At 35.2% G+C, this 21065-nt stretch overlaps 1 protein-coding gene across 2 annotated transcripts in view; it reads right to left on the bottom strand.

Moving 5' to 3' along the window:
• Positions 1 to 21065, bottom strand: part of DARS1 (aspartyl-tRNA synthetase 1) — a 53766-nt gene that overhangs the window by 20512 nt on the left and 12189 nt on the right. For both annotated transcript variants that reach the window (XM_081141968.1, XM_081141969.1), the window contains exons 4-5: positions 15407 to 15509; positions 1411 to 1513 (exon numbers count right to left, since the gene is read on the bottom strand). In XM_081141968.1, the coding sequence (XP_080998094.1) occupies positions 1411 to 1513; positions 15407 to 15509 (206 nt within the window). The remainder of the gene's footprint in view (positions 1 to 1410; positions 1514 to 15406; positions 15510 to 21065) is intronic.

Here is a 21065-nt window from a genome sequence, read left to right as displayed (position 1 = left end):
CTCTTTGGGCTTCACATTTATTAAGTTTACAATAAATGCTAGATAATCAGAATGTTTTAGAAGTACATTTGCTCTAGTCACTAAAATTTTATTTATTAAAGTACTGAAAAAGATACGTTATGTTTGCCTTTACTAGGTTACAGACTTCCTGGTGAGGTTGGTTTAAAGTGAGACTTGCATAAAGAGAACAAAGTAATTTGGCAAGTTAGGTCAATAAAAAAATACAAGATGTTCTAAGTTTTGAAGAGTTTCATGATAATCAATTCCAGTTAAATAACCTTATTCTCAAATAAGTGTGCATGTCTGAGTCTAACTTTCTGCATCTGTCTGTCAGTCTGACTGCTCTATCTTATATAGGCTCACAGGGTGTGTGCATGCACGTGAGCCTATGTAAGATAGAGCAATCAGGCAGGCTGCTTAAGAGAACTTCAATGATGCATTTTGTAGATACTAACTAGGCCTGGACTTGAGAACGGCAGGTTCAAAATTGCCGGGTTATTTCAACAGTACTAAATATATGCGAATTCACTTTTAAAAGACTTACAGTCTTTTAAAAGCAATGAAAATGAGCACTTCTAGTTTTTATGTCTGAGACTAAAATAGATGTGAAATAAATCTTGTATGAAAAGAAGTTATTGCTGGAATGTAAGACCAATATGGTATTGTCTCTTGATTTTTCTATACTGTAAAATATCAGAAATAAAGTTATAAGAAAATATAATGATTAAGAACTAATGTAATCAATCAGTGTTTAGGAGTACATCATCATAAGAAAGTTCACAGCAAAACTTTAATGCATTACATATTTTTCCCTAGGTGACTGGTGGGTTGTTTGCCAAAATGGCTGCCACAATTCCTCCTGCTCCTGTACACGTCCTATTCCAATGATGTTGCCTCTCCTAACATCAAAAGGTGGAATCTATTTTCTTCATCTCTTAAATCTGAGTTTGGCCATGTGACTTTTATTGACCAATGAAATTCTTAGCAAACATGACACAAGCAGAAGCTTGAAAAGTGTTGGCATACTAAGCTTTCCTCTCTTGCTGCTGAAACCATTCTGGTACCATACCAACAAGCCTGAGCTAGCGTGCTAGATGAAGAGGGGCCACAGGAAAAGATGTTCCAGAAATATCAGTGAGCCCAGTTGATGACACATGGAGCAGATGGCGATCCAGATGGGCCAACCCTAACTGCCCAATGCACAGAAAAGTGAGCAAATAAATGTTTTAAGTCACTAAGTATGGGATGGTTTGTTATAATACAAAAGCTAATTGATTCAGTAATCAATTTATAAACCTCAACATTTTATATAAACTTTAATTATCAAGCAGATATAGATTTAACACGAAGAGTTATAAGAACTACTCAAATCTATTTCCGTACACAATTTTATATTTTGAAAAAAGTTACCTTTTGAACATGTAACTCTACATCTTGCTGCGTACAGCTTCCAATTTTCTGATTCACTTTTCTCACAACACCTTCTACATCTACGATGCTCTCTTTGTTGATGCTGTCAAAAGAAAAAATTCCCAACTTTAATCATCTCATCAGAGGTGTCAGAACTCATTTGGTGTTTCAACAGTAAAGCTGAATATATTAGACGCTTCTTTAATAGAGTAAACCACTTGAGATAAACCCAGTCTATTTAACAATAAGCTATTATTATGCAGCACACCTTGTGAAATTCCTTGAAGAGATGATTTTCTAGATGCCATCATTTAATTACCATTTATAAAATATTCTGGATATAAATGGCAACAGAACCAGAATGGAACCATGAATAGTAGGAAAAGTCTTTCAATTATTTATTAAAGAACATTTCCCTCCCTATAGTTGAAATTTACTAAGATCAGCATTTCCTATAACAAGAAACACTGGCTTCAATAAATGCAACTACTGGTAATGCAATGGAACTAAATAATAGAAGGTCAACTGAAAAGATTTCAAGGTGATAAAAGGACATTGGGGTGCTGCAATTAAATCCTCATTGCCCACAGAGTATAAACTGTCACTGATTGGATTTATGGCAGACAGCCTATTGGATTGTGTAACCTCATTTAAGAATGTCTATATGAAGGTTAATATACACTAAGAATAAAATAAATGCATCTTCTGGGCAGTTTAATGTAAACTTGAAATTTGTATAAAAGACAGTCAAATTCTGAAATAGAAAATTTATAAAGTAGCTTATTAAACTCACCAATTGATTATTTTTTTATCTCTCATATATAACCAAGAAAGGGTGTAATCCAAAAAGGTGGTTTCCATACAAAATGTACCAGTTTTACTTTGTGTTTATTCTCGTACTGATAGAATGTGTACCAATACATTTGCGGAAAAAGACAAGATTTAACTTTCAGGTCTTGGAGAGTGATGTTAGCATCAACTCATGTGTAACTACCAATTAAAACTCTCATGTGGTAACTGGAGCTGCAGAGTGAGGTGAAAAAAGGAAGGAAAATGCAAGTGTGACAAGTGGGAAAGAGTGGATTTCCTGGGCAGCTAGAGTAATAGAAATGGCAAACGTGTACATATGAGGAAAATCTGCCCTGGACTCCCTGTTTATCTGCTATGTCATAAACCCTAGTTAACTTTTGTATTAATCTCTGATGGTTCAATTCCATACCCAGAATCAAACGAAATGAATGATCAGAATATAAAGAAAACGAAACAAAAACCAAAGATGTAACTCTCATAGTAAAAATTCCAGTTATTCTAATGAGGTATTGAGTCTTTCCTTCGTAGTTACGGTGCTATTTGACAAGATTCCAGGAATCCAACAATGCTAATTTTATAAAAGAGAACATCACAATCCATTTCACTGAACATTTTCTCAGAGCTGGGAAAGGATCAAAATGAGGATAATATAAGAAAAATCGTGAAGAAAACTTTTTTATTTCACTTTGCTGCACTGCCTAAAATTTCATAGTGTCTGTTACCACCTTTAAAAAAAAAATCAATAGTACACACATCTCTTGCACTTTCATTAAGTCTCCTGACCTAGGGCTACACCTAATATCTAACAATCTTGTGTACTGAAGAAACTCACAGTTTACTATGGTAAGAGGCAGTAGGTGAACAAAGGTAAGGCTTCTCTGAGACCTAAAGGGATCAAAAGGCTTCAGCTTATTGTTAAAAGGGCTTTCTAATACTAGCAGTCTAATGTCACTGCATCTTTCTTTAATGTGACTGCTACCTACCAGTTACCCTATCTGTTTGCATGAGCAACTTGATACTGGAGTACATATTCAGGCCTTGTGAGAATTCTGCTGCCCATCTTACACGTTTCCATAAGGTAGGTTTTCTCTTCGTTACTGATCAGTGTATTGCTTTGCTGAGTAACCTAACCAGTCCCAACTAGAGGTCCACCCTGCTATATTCTACTATTCCCCTGGCCACCTTGGTTCTCTTACCTCACCCTCTTTGACTCCCTAGAGGGAGGCCCTTCAGACAGTCTTCTTCAAGCCAACTCAAATTAAACACATCTACTCTCAAGAACTGAGCACTAAGCTAGTTTCTTTTCAGAAAGAAACTGGAATATGGTAAAGATACCCTGCCTAAAGCTAGCTAAGGTTTCAATGAAAGAAAACAAAATTTTCTCTTCTTTCTCCCTCAAAAAGTACCAGACGATTCATTTTATCCACGAACTGAAACTTGGAATTAGGTCTACCTTTAGTACTTCATTTAGTTCAGTAGTAGTACGTGCTAAAATACCTGATCAACTAGATTAGAAAACAACCACTATTTTAAACATTGTTGTTTTTTTTCTAATACTACACAATTCACAAAAGTACTCCAGAAAACCTGACCTATTTCTTAAACTAGGGCCAGAGTTAAACTTCTATTATCACAAATTTGTCTACTGAATCAATTAGAAGAAGGTAGGATTAACCAAATATAGAGGACGCTTATAACACACTGAAGACCATGATAGAAGTCTAGGTTGAAGAATAGAGAAGACATTAAAAAAATTTATCAGAAGAGAATGGCATTAGAAATGCAAGGAAGTAACATGCTTCAAAAAGGAGAGAACAATTAATATGTCAACTGTAGGATTAATACAGATATAGTGTTAATATAGATATAGATAATGTGTCAACTAAAGGGCTGAGTAGCTGTCTCTAAACATTTTTGGTAATTACATTATAGATTATACTTACTTATTATTAAAAATTCCAATGCTAAATAAACATATATATTTAAAAGTTCAAGTCCCCCATTATATATCCAACCCCTCTTCATAGAATCACTGTTTACTATTTGGTCTATGCGCCTCCACATTTTTTCTCATTTGCAAAAATTATGGAATGCTTCGTAAATTTTCTGTCATCCTTCTATAGTAGTTTTGTTCCTTTTCTCTGTATTTTAATGTTGAAGAAGCATAGTTTTATATATTTATAGCCCAAATGAAACTAATCTTAATATATATAAATACCTAAAAACTATCACTATTCCCACAACAATTTTCTTTTATGTTCCATTTCCTGTGTGAAGTACTTTACACATATACCATCTCGCTTAAACTTCACAAAGGCCTGAAAAGTAGGTGTTACCACCATTTTACAGTTGAGAAAACTGAGACTAAAAGGTCAAGTAATCAGTGTAAGATCACACAGCTAGTAAGATCATGTACAGATTATTACACTAGAGAGTTGTCAGACAGAAAAATTAGCACCCGATTTTAAATACGCAAGAATGTATCATCAGCTCACTTTGAAATAATACATTCTCATTCTTAGCTGCTCAGGAGCTGCCAGATTCCATTATAGTTTGTGTGAAAGAAACATGAACAAACAGGCCCTTCATGAATAGTTTTCAAAATGCCCAAGAATTGTGCTACCTTCTTCAGTAATGCTGATACATCTTGATGTCTTGCTGTTGTTGCCAGCCTCAACAGAAATTCATCAGAATCTTTGTATAAGTCAACATGAAGTTATTAAAGTTACAGTTAACTTAGAAGAATTAATCCCATAAACTGTCTAGAATTTTGACACCAGATGCTAGACCTACTTTTAAAGTATAACTTTATCAAAGTTTCAATACAAATGTTGAACTGCACGGGGCCAAATACAGTTCTTTCTCTCCTACAACAGATAACTGCCTCTTTATAAGCCATCTAGGTTCAGAGTTGCAATCCACAACAGTACAATTACCTAGATTATGTTTACCAACTTACCCACACGATGCTCAAGGGGCACCCACATGCCTAGCTCCCTCTGGGCCGCAGCCGCAGGTGACACATACCTGCACGTCTACCATAGCACCGGTAGCACGTCTCTGCATGCAGTTGGTTTCCTATTTTTACCCTCTCCCCAAATTAAGTTCCTTGTTGTATGTGTCAGTGTGTAACCAAGCACAGCAAAGTGCTTGTACCAGAGCAGGTGCTAAATAAAACTTCTGAATCAATGAGACTTCTGAGTATTCTGATATTTTACAATTTTAAAAGTTAATGTAGCAAACTGAAATTTTAATTTACCACCTAAGTAAAATACTTATTTTTATGTAAAAGATCTAAAAGGGAAAGAAAACTAATAAACTTGTATGTAGCTAGGTGACTCATTAGAGAATGGGAAAGATATTTGTGCCTCATCAGCTACCAATAAATCCCTTAACCACTATGACTAATACGAAGAAAAAATTTAAAAATACAAATACTCTGAAAAAGTCCTTTTTTCAGAATGCAAACCTTTCTATGCTGGGAGGGAGACATGTTACATAAGCACAAATAACAACATATAATTTTTAACTTTAACAACCGCTATTCAATTAACTGTAGTCCTTTATAGTAGTCACTATAATATAGCTTTAAACTTCAAAAACTTGCATTTACCTTCACTGTAGACCTTAATAGAAGTCAATACAAAAAGGCTGCCTTAAAAAAATTTTTGTCTTTATAGGACTCAACCATAACTAGCACAGATTACTCTGTTGATAACTTTAAAAATGGCAGTAGATAAAAAGGATGACTTCTTGCCTCAACTCAAACACCAGCTACCAAATATTAGAAAATTAATGTCAACATAAGATGGGAATCCAGAAACACATGCCTGGAAATGTATTCCATCTTCTTGCCTCCAGACAGATTTCATTTAAAGATCTCAAACCATTTTGGATATACAATTAAGGATCTGCTCTTAAAGATCTCCAGGGAATGAAATTTGCCATCCTTCCTATGTAAGTCATTTGGTTGCTTCGTTTTTATATGCATTCGACCATGAGAAAATTGATCTTTCCAAAAGATTAAAATAATGTGCTGAAGAGTCCTGTGGCATTTACATCCAATTGGTAAGTCAACTTTTCAGATTAGTACAATGATGAATTGGCTATTCCTAGGAAAGGTAATTTTGGGAAAAGCAACGGACCCCACAATAGGCTCTAAATGTTTTTAAGGCAGATAGTCAAGAGCTATAAACTGCTAGTAGTACAATCTAGTCAGTAAGGCAAAGATAAGAATCTTAGATTTAATATCTAAAGTAAATGCTAAAATAGCTATCTACTTAAGATATTAAAAGTGACCTCATGTTTTGCCTTTTAAATGATTAGAAAACCCCAGCTGGAACTATCTGATTTGATATTTTTAATAGTGGAGTCCTTGCTTTATTCCACCTGGTATATGGCCAGAGGGAATAGAGTTAAATGTAGGGCCTCATGGAATTAACATATAAATACCATTATTTCTCCCACTTTGTTGTGTAGGAAGTTCTCAATGTTTTAAATGTACAGTGTCTTTGGGTAGCACTAATTAAAATGGAAACACCTTGAGAATAAACAGTCCTTAGGCACTGTCCTAGTACTAAAGATAAACATTTCATTATATAAAAACTGATCTAAGACAGAATGAAAATTAAATGAGGATAGAAATGGCCTTTTTTTCATGAACATATTTCTACCTATGCTATTTTCCAAACCAAAGATTCTAGCAGAATGGTTAGTTGGCTCCCTAAGCTGCAGGCTTCTCAAAGTAAACGTTAGTAAATATTCATTTAAATTACCTCACGCTTCACTAGTCCTCAAATTTCTGAAGAAAGTTAAAAACACCTACAAGTAAGGTGTTTTTGCTTTGCTTAAACAAATAACAGAATCCACCAAAATTTATATGTTGTTTTTCATGTGCTATTTTTAATAATAGAAGTGATAATATACTAAGTGATGGAATTCAAAGTGTTTTCCAAATTTTTCTTTTCTAATTCTATTTACACTCAGAAACTAAGGGATAAAGAGGAATAGATCCTGAAGAGGTCAGAGAAACAATGAAAATGGGCAGCCTATAAACTTCTATTTTCATGATAAAGTACAACATATTCTATTGGGCCAGCTGAGGAATAAAAATCAATTGGTGTGTCACAAATACACAATATACTCTTTAACCTCGGTGTTAGGGTTACTGCATTAGGGGTCTATGGGGCAGGGAAGTGTGCAGGGCATTCGCAGGGCAAGAGAAACAGAGAGACAGGGAACAGTGAGTAAGGATGCAGTGCGAGTAGTTCTAGGAATGGAACTGAGGTTGCATGAAGTCAAAAGGAGACAGGAAAACTAGGAGAAAATGGGGATATTGGTAAAAAGACTAGAAGTCCTGATGAAATCTGACAGAAGGTTAGGAGGCAGGAGAGAGGGAGAAAGGTGGGAATCACAGTTAGAGAGAATGAACCACTGGAGTTTAAAATGTAGTCTGAGGGGCAAAAACCAAGCTGTGGCCACTGGAGTGAGCAGTTAAAATAATGGTGAAGATAGTGGAGGAAAACGAAGGAATGTTAAGGCCCTGGTGTTCCATAGACACTTGAAAACATTTAGAATGAGAGGAGCAGAATACTATCAGCCAGAAAAACAAAATAGTTTCCAGCCAAACGACCTATTTTAGTGTTTGGGCTTTTCACAAACTCAGAAAGCTGGATCTTCTCTTCATTTACTCAACATACATTACTGTACGATTCTACCTGCTGCCTATCCAAACCATTCGGCCTTTCCCCATTGCTATCAGAGCCCCTCCTGTTTAGTAATCACTCTTCACCTTGCCAAGTGCTCTAAGGGAAGGTAAGATCATCCCAGCTCCAGAGTGTGTCTAGTGTTTAGTCCCAGCCCATTTGAGAATTTACTCCAGATTGGCGTTGTCATTTCCCCAAAGTTCCTCAAAAGAGAAACCTGGATGTCAATTTTCATGTTCCTTTTCTTACCCCCACACACAAGAAGTTAGCAAATAGATAAGACTCTTACGTTTTTACCTACTCACTGGTGAACACCATTATCTCTTTGAAGAGTATAGTCAGTTTTGCTATAAATTTTTTTTGATAATGTGAATTATTTCCAACACAATTCATTAATCTGAACATAAGGAGAATTTTGTGTTTGCCTATGCCAGATTTCATCAGTGAGAAATACTAGGTCAGCAGAAAACTATACTCTGGAGAAATAAGCCACGCAGGAATACATGAAACACACATCTCAAACATCTACCCGTGCTACAAAACACACTCATCCACCCAACCACATGGTAGTCTAACTTTCCTTCGGATTTCAGACAGCCTCTCTTCTACCACATCACAACAATTTACAAGCTGCAACTCTTCTGACACCTATTTCCACAAGGACACAACATGTCTTCTTCAAGATATTTATTGTATTTACGTATTTCTCGCCCATTCGACATGTATAAAACTATTGTTTTTTTAAATTAGGTTTTCTATAAAACGATTTCACTGATAAAGTTTCTGGTTGTGCTACTAACCTGTTTTCTACATAAACCTTGAGTTTTTTTATTGCATAATTTTGCATAGCAGTGATTTTAGGAATGTATCTGTTATATTACAGCAGAACTGACTGAATACTAGCACCACTCTACAGAAAGTTAACCCAAAAGGACACTCAGACCTGAATGTCCCCAAATCTCCTCCCTTGCTGACAAGAGCAATTCTAAGAGAGGTTTTAGTTTGTACAAGTGTATAACAAAGAGCCTGATGTGTTAAGAAACAGCATCTGTTATCCAGGCAAATTCTTTCACTTCCTTTCACGTCCCGAATCTCAGTAAAGGATAAATTCTTATTTAAAAAAATCTGAGTCATTGGTCTCATTTTCCACATTAGTTGCATACACCATACTGCTGGTTTTTAAGTGACTGTATTTTCTCACATCTATGCTGATAAGAATGTGTAAGATGAACTGTGGCAGTGATGATAAGAAAAAAAAGGCAAGAGAGTAAGCAAAAATAGATGTAATTATTAAATGTCTAGTGAATTTTAGGTTTCACGATTATAATTATAACTATCATATTTTTATGTTGAAATTATTCAAGAAAAAATAACTTCATAAACAAAACTTTCTAGTTTTGTTTTTTCAAAAAAATATATCTTTATTGATTTCAGAGAGAGGAAAGGAGAGGGAGAGAGAGAGAAACATCAATGATGAATGATGAAAGTCACTGATCAGCCGCCTCCTGCACGCCCCCGAGTGGGGATGGAGTCCGCAACCTGTGCATGTGCCCTGACCGGGAATCGAACCCCGATCGCCTGGATCCTAGGTCGACGCTCAACCGCTGAGCCTCGCCCAGCCGGGCAAAACTTTCTAGTTTCTAACTACTTGTCCTGCCATTGCTTTTATATCATGTTTTTAAAAATTAAATTTACTGGGGCGACACTGGTTAATATTACATAAGTTTCAGGTATGTATCTCTATGACAGCTGTGTACTCTATTGTGTGCCCACCGCCTGAGGTCCAGTCTCCCTCTGTCACCATGTACTCGACTCCCTTACTCCCTTCACCCGCTCTGTCCTCCCCCGACGCCCTCCTCCCAGTGACCACCATTCTGCTGTCTGTATCTGTGAGTTTGTTTTCTGTTTTGTTTGTTCTTGTTTTGTTTTAGATCCCACATACGAATGAAATCCCATGGCTCTTGTCCTTTTCCATTTGACTTGTTTCACTTTGCACGACAGTCTCAAGATCCATCCATGTTGGTGCAAATGGCAGTATTTCATATATATATATATATATATATATATATATATATATATATATATATATACTTATCTTTATTGTTGAAAGTATTACAGATGTGCCTTTTCCCCCCCACTGACCCCCTCCATCCCACTCCCGCCCCCTCCCTAGGCCATATTTTTTTAATGACTGAGTAGCATTCCATTGTATATATGCACCACATCTTCTTTATCTAATCATTTATCAATGGACATTTAGGTTGCCTCCACGTCTTGGCTATTGTGAATAATACTGCAATGAACATAGGGGTACATATATCTTTATGAATAAGTGTTTTCAAATTTTTTGGGTAATACCCAGAAAAGGGATTGCTGGGTTATAAGGTAGCTCTATTCTGAATTTTTTGAGAACTTCCATACTGTTTTCCATAGTGGCTGCACCAATTTACATTCCCACCAGCAGTGTGTAAGCTTAGCCATTCTAACAGGTATGTGGTGGTGTTTCATTGTGGTTCTGATTTGCATTTCTCTTGTAAGTAGTGATGTTGAACATCTTTTCATATATCTGTTGGCTACCTGTATGTCTTCCTTGGAAAAGTGTCTATTGAGGCCCTCTGTCCATTTTTCAGTTGGATTGGTTTTTTTGTTATTGTTGCTGAGTTGTATGAGTTTTCTATGTATTTTGGATATTAGTCCTTTATCAGAGGTATAGTTTGAAAATATCTTTTATTAGAATGGCCGCTTTTAAAAAACAAAATAAAAACAAATATAAAGACACAAAATTAAAATTAACAATATTAACTTAAAGTTTGCGAAAACTTAACTGCTTACTTTTGGATTTACTGTATAAAGCTATAACTGCAGATACAGTTCTGTATTTGTATTTTTAATTTGTATTTTTAATACTAGTAATGTGAAGAATGCCTGTTCACAATTACATAAAACATTAACTCTGAGGTTGGTTCAGGATAATAAGGCCTCATAATTAACCAAAATTCTGCAAAGAGCAATCCAAGAATGACAATTTAAACAAAATGCCAGTCAACAATTTTATAAAACTATCTTGTTCATGTGAAAGTTAATAACATAGCACTGTTAATTGAAGTTTTAATCAAATGGGTATCTAATATGATAACTAGCAGAACTGGAAATAGAAACATTTTTCCTTGCATGGAAACTATTATACTATTAGTGATTCTGCTGCCCTTATACAGACAAAAGCAGGATTCAATAAATCTGTTTGAATGACACAGTCTTTTAAAACTTCAGGATGCCTCTTAACTATCAAGTACCACCTAGTAACCCAACTCGTTCAGCATGTGTCACTATTCAAATATAGTGAAACCCTCATTTGTACAGAACATAGATATCATTTAGCTTCAACTGGCATGAACACAATTGTAAATATGACAGTAATGCTTAACGGAAGCACTATATTCACACAGTTATTCTCAGTTATAACTTAGGTTTTAAAATGATATAGAATACCCTTATATAGCTTTAAGATAATAATCAAAATGTACACTAAAATTTTTTATAAAGACAGAACACTTCCAGGCTCCTAAGAACATATCTGTGTACCCCAAAGAAATGAAAAGAGAAACGTATCAATGAGGATCATGAAGGACATGGGCTTCCAGTAAGTGACAAAGAGTGAGGATTTAATAAATAAAGACAAAGCTTTTAAAATAGGCAGTAAACACATGGCCGGCATGGCTCCGTGGTTAAGCATTGACCTATGATCCAGGAGACTGAGGTTCGATTCCCGGTTAGGGCACATGCCTGGGTTGTGTGGTGGATCCCCAGGCGGGGTGCGCAGGAGACAGCCAATCAATGACTCTCTCACCATTGATGTTTCTATCTCTCTCTCTCTCTCCATCTCCCTTCCTGTCTCTGAAATCAATAAAGATATATTAAAAAAAATAAAATAAGCAGTTAAGTAAGAAGAGAGGCCACTGCAGATAGATACACAGAGTTCGTCCAATCTGAAGAGTGTATCCTGCGAAGTAGTGAAAATAGCACTGTAATGAGGGAACCAGCCGGCAGAATTAATATTGGACATGGCTGGAAATAGAATGCTATTAAAGATTTTAGGTAAAAATAGCACTTAAAAGAAACTTCTGGCAAGTATGGACTTAGGAGGGGGCAGAAAGAGCTTGTATATATCAATAAATATTAATTTAATAAATTATTGGACTATTCTGTTTAAACCCAACGTGGTAGAAATTATAAAGAACACTATAAAGAGGAAAAAGAATTAAGACCAAATATCTTAGAAAACTCAGAAGAAAACTCACAAATAAAGACTTTATTCTCAAATGTTTTTAAAAGTATTAGTAAATAATTATAGTATTACTATCATTCCTGTGCAGTATCTGAAAGTTGGATTATCCTTCATGCTTCAAAGAAGCATAGAAAGTCCATGTGAGCCACAGTTAAGGATTTGGCAGTATGACATAACAATAAGTTAATATAGTTAGACCATAGCAAATTATAAAAATTCTTCTCATCTGTTAATAATAGGGGAATTTTTTATTGTTTGTTTTTTTTTTATAATTTAACAATAACCTCATACCTTAGGTTCTTGTTTTGTAGAAGTGCCAGCTCACCAAACAGCAATGCCAGAGCAAGTGACCTCAAAGATACATGTACGTAACTACTATAATTGCTCTTTTCACAACGGAACCAATTTACCCATTTAAAATAAAACACAATGTTTATGTTACGCCTAGCCAGTAAAGATAATTTTTAGGAAAAGGATTTTGAAGGATGAAGGAAAAAAGCCAACACATCCTTTTCCTAAGTAAGTTCTGGAAGTTCTCTAGAATTTACATTATGACTTCACTTGATTTATTAGCATTCTTGAATAGAGCAAGTAATTTTCAAAGTAAAAATTGTTCTGTTCTTGAATTTCTTCTTTAAAAATTGGTACTTTGAGGCCATGAGCCGATTCTGAACTACCTTAGAAGTATAGTCTAAAATCACAAAAGACAAGCTAACTGACCTAATTAACAGCACGAAATTATGTTCCTAAGAAAATTATCAACAAACCACAAAAATGAAAAACTCATCATTTTTTACCAGACGGTCTTAGTCAAGAGAATTTTATTTTTTCATGATGTAGCAAAAGCTATTAACAAATTTACTCTTAATTAGTCAGGCTAGACACCTTAACATATGAGTAGTGCCAAGAGTTAAATAATTATAGCCTAAGTACACATGTTGAGCTTACTGTATAAATTTGGTTCCATTCACTTGTATATAACCAGTCAAAAGCTTTATAAGCTGCAACAGCTCTATTATGAAACAATCTTTTCCTACACATTACTAATTATATAAAGTCCATTTTTTAAGGAGCTTAAAAAATAGCTATATGCTCTTTAAGAAAAAAAATTCCAAGTCACAATTTAAATTGTTCAGCCTGAATTACATCTAGATATTGACTGAATTCCACTTCAGAATTATGAAATCCAAGCTATCTGAATACTTTCCTTGCCTAAAAAAAGATCTCCCTTAAACTCTCCCATTTAGATGAAAGCCTTTCTTTAATTAATATAGTATGAGGGCATTAGTGAACTAAGTTCTGTTTGAGAGACCATTTGCAAGTAGCTCTTCCAGCTAGAACTTTGGTTGATGATCTAATGTGGTCAATTGCTGTTAGTCAAGTCCGAGGAGTTTCTGAGAAGATCCAAAATAGTAAGAAATAATTATTTGTTGACTATTTTAATGTGTTCACTTCTAAAGACATCAAATGAAAGGACTGTCCTCTTGTTAGTACAATGCCTCTTAACAAATATGAAGGGTAAGTGAAATTTTAAAGATTTTTAGACTAGAATCTTTTCTTCAGGAACACTGAGGTTACAATGCAGTTTAACGGAAAAATATATTCTAAATAAAACTGTCATCTTCATATATTAGTTTTCAGAACCAATTAAAATATAAAAGACAAAAGTCATTAAGGTTATCTGTTGATCTGAAGTTGACCTCTCAGTATTTTTCAGTATATTAAATACAATTTCGCATACAGTCTGTGGTTTCCAGGGGCTCTTTTTATTAGAAGGCTCTCTATATAAAGTTTATTTGTAGGGATCAAGCTTATTTATGCCCCACTTCCTAAGACATAGATTGACCTTAAAAGGTTAGATGATATATGCAACCCACAAGCACAAACCTTTATAGACTATGAGATGAAAACAGCAAACCTAATTACCAAAACATATACGTAGAAGAGATGAAAGTGACAGTCTCTGGGCAACAGGATGGGAGACAGGGAGAGATGGGGTTACTGTACAGTACCAGTAATACTAATACTATTGAGTGTGCCAGTGATAATTGATGTAATTAACGGCACTGGAGTTTTTAAACCAGAGTGTAGGTATTGCCATGATACAATAGGACTAAATTTGATAAGTACATCTCTAAACTAAAACCAGTTGCTGAGCATCCACTATATTAAAAAACTGTGATATGACAAAACTGAATTTGATAAATAAATCTCTAAACCAAAACCAGTGGCTAAGCATCCACTATATGTAAAATACTGTGCTGGGGGAGTCCAGGAGGGCGCAAACATAAATTAGTGTTAAATTAAATCATTTTTTTAGTTTTTTTCTAGTTCTAACATTGGTAATTCTATCTATATTAACTCATCTTTGAAAGCATACATCTAAAGAACAGACATAAAAATCAACAGAAAAAATACAACATTTACTCTAGATTGAATTTCTTTCTTTGGAAAACATTAACGCCTATGAAGTAGTCTTATTACTTAAAATGTAAAGATTGTACATTTTCCAAGTCTTCTTTGATCATTATCATGGAAATAAAATTTCAATTAAACTGTGAAAAACAAACAAAACTAGCCATATCACCAACTATTATTGCCTTAGAGCTACAGCATGTACAACCACTACACTATCTCTATATCCTGCTTCTTGTAAACTGAACAAAACAATGTGCTTCTATAGGAACTCTGAGCTAGACAGCAAGACTATGGGGGGGGACGACAATTTTTACTTTACTTTTTAACCCTTCAAGGAGGGAATCATTTGCAAAACTCCATTCTTTTCTTTTACACACTTTTATTCAGTTGAAAACTTGTTGCTTAACATGCAAATCAGAAACTGAGGGATAGAGGGAGGGAGGGAGGGAGGGAGGAAATGAAGCTCCACAAACACAGCAAAATAAAGTTGCTTTGCTATGTTGAGGCTGCCAGGTTTTTTGTTACTCTACTTGAAAGTAAATGTGACTTGTCTGTAGAGAGTGCTGCTTCAGCAGTTCCCAATGAATTTCAAGCCTGTGCTCCATATTTTCTCTTTTGTAAGTTTAATGTATTCAGCAACACTGAACCGACAATTTAAATAACTACATTTTTAAACAAACGGAGCATTGATGTTAATGTATGAAAATGGTCCAAACCCCTGGGAGTCTTGGTTCCCACCATTGTTTATTCTGACAACAGGATATAATTGCTTACTTACTTGGCAGCAAATTTAACCATCTGCTTGCTTGCATGGTCTCCCACTGCCACAAGAGCCTGGACATTGAACTGCTGCTGACGTAGGACTAAGAAACACTGCTTCCCTGGATAAGACAGAAAGAACACAAGTGTATTAAGGACATGCTATTTCAGGTTTTACAAAGAAAAATGCTTCTCTACTTTAAAATTGGGCCAAATTTACTATGTTCATCACACACATAACATGCATATATCTGGCTTTCACAGTCGAAATACTCATACTCGACTGACAAGCTATAAAGAAACCCAAGTTCCTACTATGAGTAACAAAAATGCTTTTAACATATGTTATAAGAACACAGGCAAATCACTATTAAAAATTTACAAATAAAAAAATTATTTTGTCATTGTATTGATTTATTAAACAAATTTCAACTAGCTTCAGATCACTTTCAACACTCATTCAATAGCTAATATATTCTATAGGCAAAGGCACTGTGCTAATCACCATGGGAACGGAGCTTCAATGATACAACCACAGAAGTACTAATAAAGAGCTTAGTAACAAGAACACAGGCATTCTATGGGGGTGGTCCATTTTAGTGTCTACCAAAGTACATTTTAAAGAGCATTTAGAATGACAGGTTAGTTTCTTTCATGTTCTATTTCCTTTATTTTTTCCTGTATCATCTTCCTAATCCTTCATCTTTTATAATAGCCCCAATTTTTCTTTTACTTCAAATAACTTACTTTGTCTATGAAATATCATTCTCTTTATGTCCTATAACTAGTTTTATTTTTACATATTCTGGTTCTTTTGATTTCCCCCTTCCTTTCAAGAAGGAACTATCATTCCTTACTCTTAACCTTTTCAAGACTACTATTTATAATAGAGTCTAGTCACTATGGATGCTTGTGATATCCCTTTCCTTCAAAGCAGATTCTTTTTAAGTCTCTGGTCAAGTTTTGGGGAACTAATTCCTCATAAAACAAGATAAATCTTTTCAAGACCATTTTTCTCATCAGCTTGTCTTATAAAACATCAAAAGGTGATTTTGGTTTTTTAACTGAGAATTATCCTTTATACTGAGAGTTAGTCCTGTCAAAAGGAGCAAAAATGCAAGCAGACTTATTACTTTCAACACAGAGTATTTTGAAATGAAAATCAGACAGCAATCATGAGTTAAAAAAAAAGGCTGCAAACAAAGTGCCAACACAAACATAATCTATGGACTTCTGAGTCATATATGGTATTTTTACCACTAAATGGACACTCATTTTCTCTTTCCTTTGGAATATGATCCAGTCACAAAGTAAAATTTTAAAAAAGAAAGTCCCATGTACTAAATAAATTCAGAGAGTTTAAGACACTGAATGGATAAAGATTGATCAAGTTAAGAGAGAAATCTGCAGATGGATCAAAATGACATTATCCCAGGAACTACTGAAACCATAGCCAGAAATCAGCCCAGTTACAACAGAATGTTAGCATGAATTAGAAGGCAACATACATGATTTAGCAAGTATTTTAGCTTCTCTAACAGGACAGACAGTCAACACAGGCTTAGCTGCACTACAAAGCCATCCTGCAATGAACTCTAATGCTACACAAAAGACCTTGAGAGAAAATGGAGAGCTCTGTAAGGCAGGAAAATGTCTCTGAGCCAGCACTAGGGGGGTAATATTTAGTGTAAGGGTTTGGTAAACAGTAAAAGCTCTGGCCCTAGCTGTTTGGCTTAGTGGCTAGAACACTGGCCTTTGGACTAAAAGATCCTGGGTTCAATTCCAGCCAAGGACACATACTTAGTACCTTGGTTGCAGGCTTGATCTGAGGCAACCAATTGATGTGTCTCTCTTACATTGGTGTTTGTTTGTTTTTGTCTCTCCCCCTCCCCCTTCCACTCTCTTGGAAAAGCAATGGAAAAAATATCCTCAGGTGAAGATTATAAAAAATTAAAAGCCCTGAAATGAAAAGACCCAGGATCATATTCAGCCTACCACTTCTTATGAGGGAGCCTGAGGGAAAATTATTATTATATTATTATTATTTTTGTTAATCGTCACCCAAGGATATTTTTTCACTGAATTTTTTTTTAGAAAGACTAGAAGGGAGGGAGGGAAGGGGAGGGAAGGAGAGAGGGAGAGACAGACAGAGAAACATCCATGTGAGAGAGACATCGATTGGTTGCCTCCTGCACACGCCCTGACCTGGGCCAGAGATGGAACCTGCAACCCAAGCACGTGCCCTTGACCAGGAATTGAACCTGTGACCCTTAGGTGCATGGGCTGACACTCTAACCACTGAGCCACACTGGTCAGGGCAAAGCCTGTGGGAAAATTACTTTACGCCTCAGTTCTTCATTTACAAAATGGAAAAAATAAGAGATAACTCATGGAGTTTTCTTGACTTTTCTTATATAATTTTGAAAATTATAGCCCGGCCAAGCATGGCTCAGCAGTTGAGCATTGACCTGGGATCCAGGAGATCAGGGTTAGATTCCCGGTCAGGGCACATGCCTGGGTTGCGGGCTTGATCAATGACTCTCACATCATTGATGTTTCTATCTCTCTCTCTCCCTCTCCTTTCCTCTCTCTGAAATCAATAAAGATATATTTAAAAAAACAAAAAAAAGAAAATTACATAAGTAATATATTTAGAGTTGTGACAATTAATATTAACTATGAATATTAAATATTAACTAACTATAAATATTAATGTTAACTAATACTATTATTAGTAGCAGCACTATCATTGGTTACTTATTTGAGGATTATCATTTCTATTTCATAGCTGGATTACTATATGCAAAAACTATGTTGAGCGCTTGGAACACAAAATAAATATTTGTCAGACACTCATGATAGACTATCATGTGAAAACGTAATAAAACCGTAGAGTATAACCCGAATTTTGCTTGTGTAAAAAGTATAGATATATGAAAAGGTCCTTGTGACTAACCACCAGAGAAATCCAAATTAAAACCACAATGACATTTCACGTCACACCTGTCAGAATGGCTATCATCAATAAATCAACAAACAGCAAGTGCTGGCGAGGATGTGGAGAAAAGGGAACCCCTAGTGCACTGCTGGTGGGAATGCAGATTACTGCAGCCACTGTGGAAAGCAGTATGAGTTACCTCTTCTATGAATATATCTTAAGAATCCTGAAACATTAATTCACAAGAATATATGCATTCCCATGTTCAATGCAGTGTTATTTACAATAGCCAAATCTGGAAACAGCCCAAGTACCGATCAACAGGAGTGGATAAAAAAGCTGTGGTACATTTACACAATAAAATACTATGCAGCCATTAAAAAAAAAAAATCTTAGCTTTTGCTATAGCATCAATGGACCTGGAGAACATTATGATAAGTGAAATACACCAGTCAGAGAAAGACAAGTACCATGTGATTTCACTCATATGTGGAATTTAATGAACAAAGTGAACCAACAAGCAAAACAGAAAGTCTGAGAGAGAGAGCAGGCGTACAGCTGTGTGTGGGGGGTGTTGGAAGGGGTGGAAGAACTAAGTGAAACAGAAAAAAAAAAGGAAAAGAACACACGGACACAGGGAACTGTGTGGTGACTGTGGGAATGAGGGGAGTGGGTGGAGGTGGAAGAGGATATGGGGGGATAAATGGTGATGGAAAAAGAAATAAAATAAAGAAAAAAAAGTATATCAGCATTGACTGTGTAGGGAAAAAAACCACACCAAAATGTGGCTACTAATGGATGGTGAAATTCCAGGCAATTATTCTGTTCTTCATTTTTTTCTGTATTTTCTAAACTTTCTACAACAAGCCTGTATTACTTTTCTAATCAGAAAAAAACATTTTTTAAGATAATGATACAGAGAGGTAGGTATAAAAGAAAGGTAAGGCTTACATATGCTGTCTATAAGAGACTCACTTCATACTGAAAAACACAAACTGAAAGTAAAGGGATGGAAAAAGGTATTTCATGAAAATGCAAACAAACAAACAAATAAAAGCTGGGGTAGCAATACCTATCCCAGACAAAATAGACTTTAAAACAAAGGCTATATAACAAGAGACAAAGAAGGACCCAGCAATTCTACTTCTGGGTATTTATTCAAAGAAATCTAAAACCCTAAATCGAAAAGACATACACATCCGTATGTTCATTGCAGCATTATTTACAACAGCTAAGATATGGAAGGAACCCAAGTACCTACTAATAGATGAATGGATAAAGAAGTGCTGCATATCTACAACGGAATATGACTCAGCCGTAAAAAAGAATGAAATCTTGCATCTGCAACAACATGAATGCACCTAGAGGGTATTTTGCTGAGTGAAGTAAGTCAGACAAAGACACATGCCACGATTTCACTGATATGTGAAATCTAAAAACAAAATAAGCAATCAAGCAGAACAGAAACAGACTCATGTTTGTTAAGGAAATTAAACATGAAGTCTTCTAACAGTGTTATTGGTATAAAAGAACTGAAGTTCTATTATCATTCACTTCATATTTATGTAGTCTTTCACTAGTGGATTAGATCTCCATGTGACTCTAATGCTATGGTCCCCAAACTTTGTGTTCAAAGCACTTTCAATACTAGAATCTTGATGGTCCACTGAAAAAATTTTTCAAAAGACTCAAAACAAACAAACAAACAAACAAATAAATCAGTACAGGTTTCCTGGTAAACAGAACTGTCTGTTCAGACTACATCTATCAAGTACTTTTGAGACCAAGTTCTTGCCAGGTGTTAATAAACAAAATTGGTTTTTTTTGGCTCTGGTTGGTAATATACTGCACTGCATGATCTGTTTAGTTCAATGTTTTGCAAGCTACTATCATAGACACTGGTGAGTGATAACAAGGAGCAGTGTGTGTACCACCTTTTTTATGAAAATAAAAAAAACCCCCAGGATATACCCATGCTTGTAAATGCACCCCTCCAAAAGTTCACAAGAAACAATAGTGGTTATTTCGGGGGGAAGAGTTTGTGATGGGGAAGCTAGAATTGTGAGATTTTTATTTTTCATTTTATATCTTTCTGCACTATTGAAATTTTAATTAATTTTTTATTCTAAGAAGGAAGTATGTAATTGCTGTTTAGCAAAAAGTTCTTACTGCATTTAAGTTAGTATAGAAACTTTACAGAACAGATAAATCAACTGCTAAATATTACTTATCTTTCTTCTTGGAACTTTCCAACCAGGAGACAGTTTATAGAAAGATAAAGAGTCAATGTTCAAAACAGCTGAATGAAATCACTATTTTCAGATAGTTTAAATTAACAGTTATACTCTGGTTTCTCTTCAGATCGCATAAATCTTTCGCCTTTTAAATTAATAGTTAAAAATCTGTGTTGAATTTTGACTTTTAAGTTTTTAGAAGAAGCACTTTAGTTTTTAAACTTTCACAGGAGTACTGTTTTAGAAAGATGTAAAGTTGAAAACCTTCTTTTATACACCAGGAATGCAATGTTTATATCTGAGCTGAAGAACAAACATGGTAGGTGGTCAGGACAGAAGGGTTTATTCTCATCTCTATTTTGGTGATGGCTCCTTATGAAGTGGGCCTTTGTGGAAGAACTAGGTTATCAAAGATGTGAGGCAATCTTATGTTTTGATTTCTTCCTATACTGCCTTTCAGCTTGCCAAGCTTCTAAATTCATTATTTAGATAATGTACCTTAACTT

This window comes from Miniopterus schreibersii, assembly GCF_964146895.1.
Source record: "Miniopterus schreibersii genome assembly, chromosome: 7".
Lineage (NCBI taxonomy): Eukaryota > Metazoa > Chordata > Mammalia > Chiroptera > Miniopteridae > Miniopterus > Miniopterus schreibersii.
Note: the sequence above shows the minus strand (reverse complement) of the source record. Positions and strands in the feature narration are given on the sequence as shown.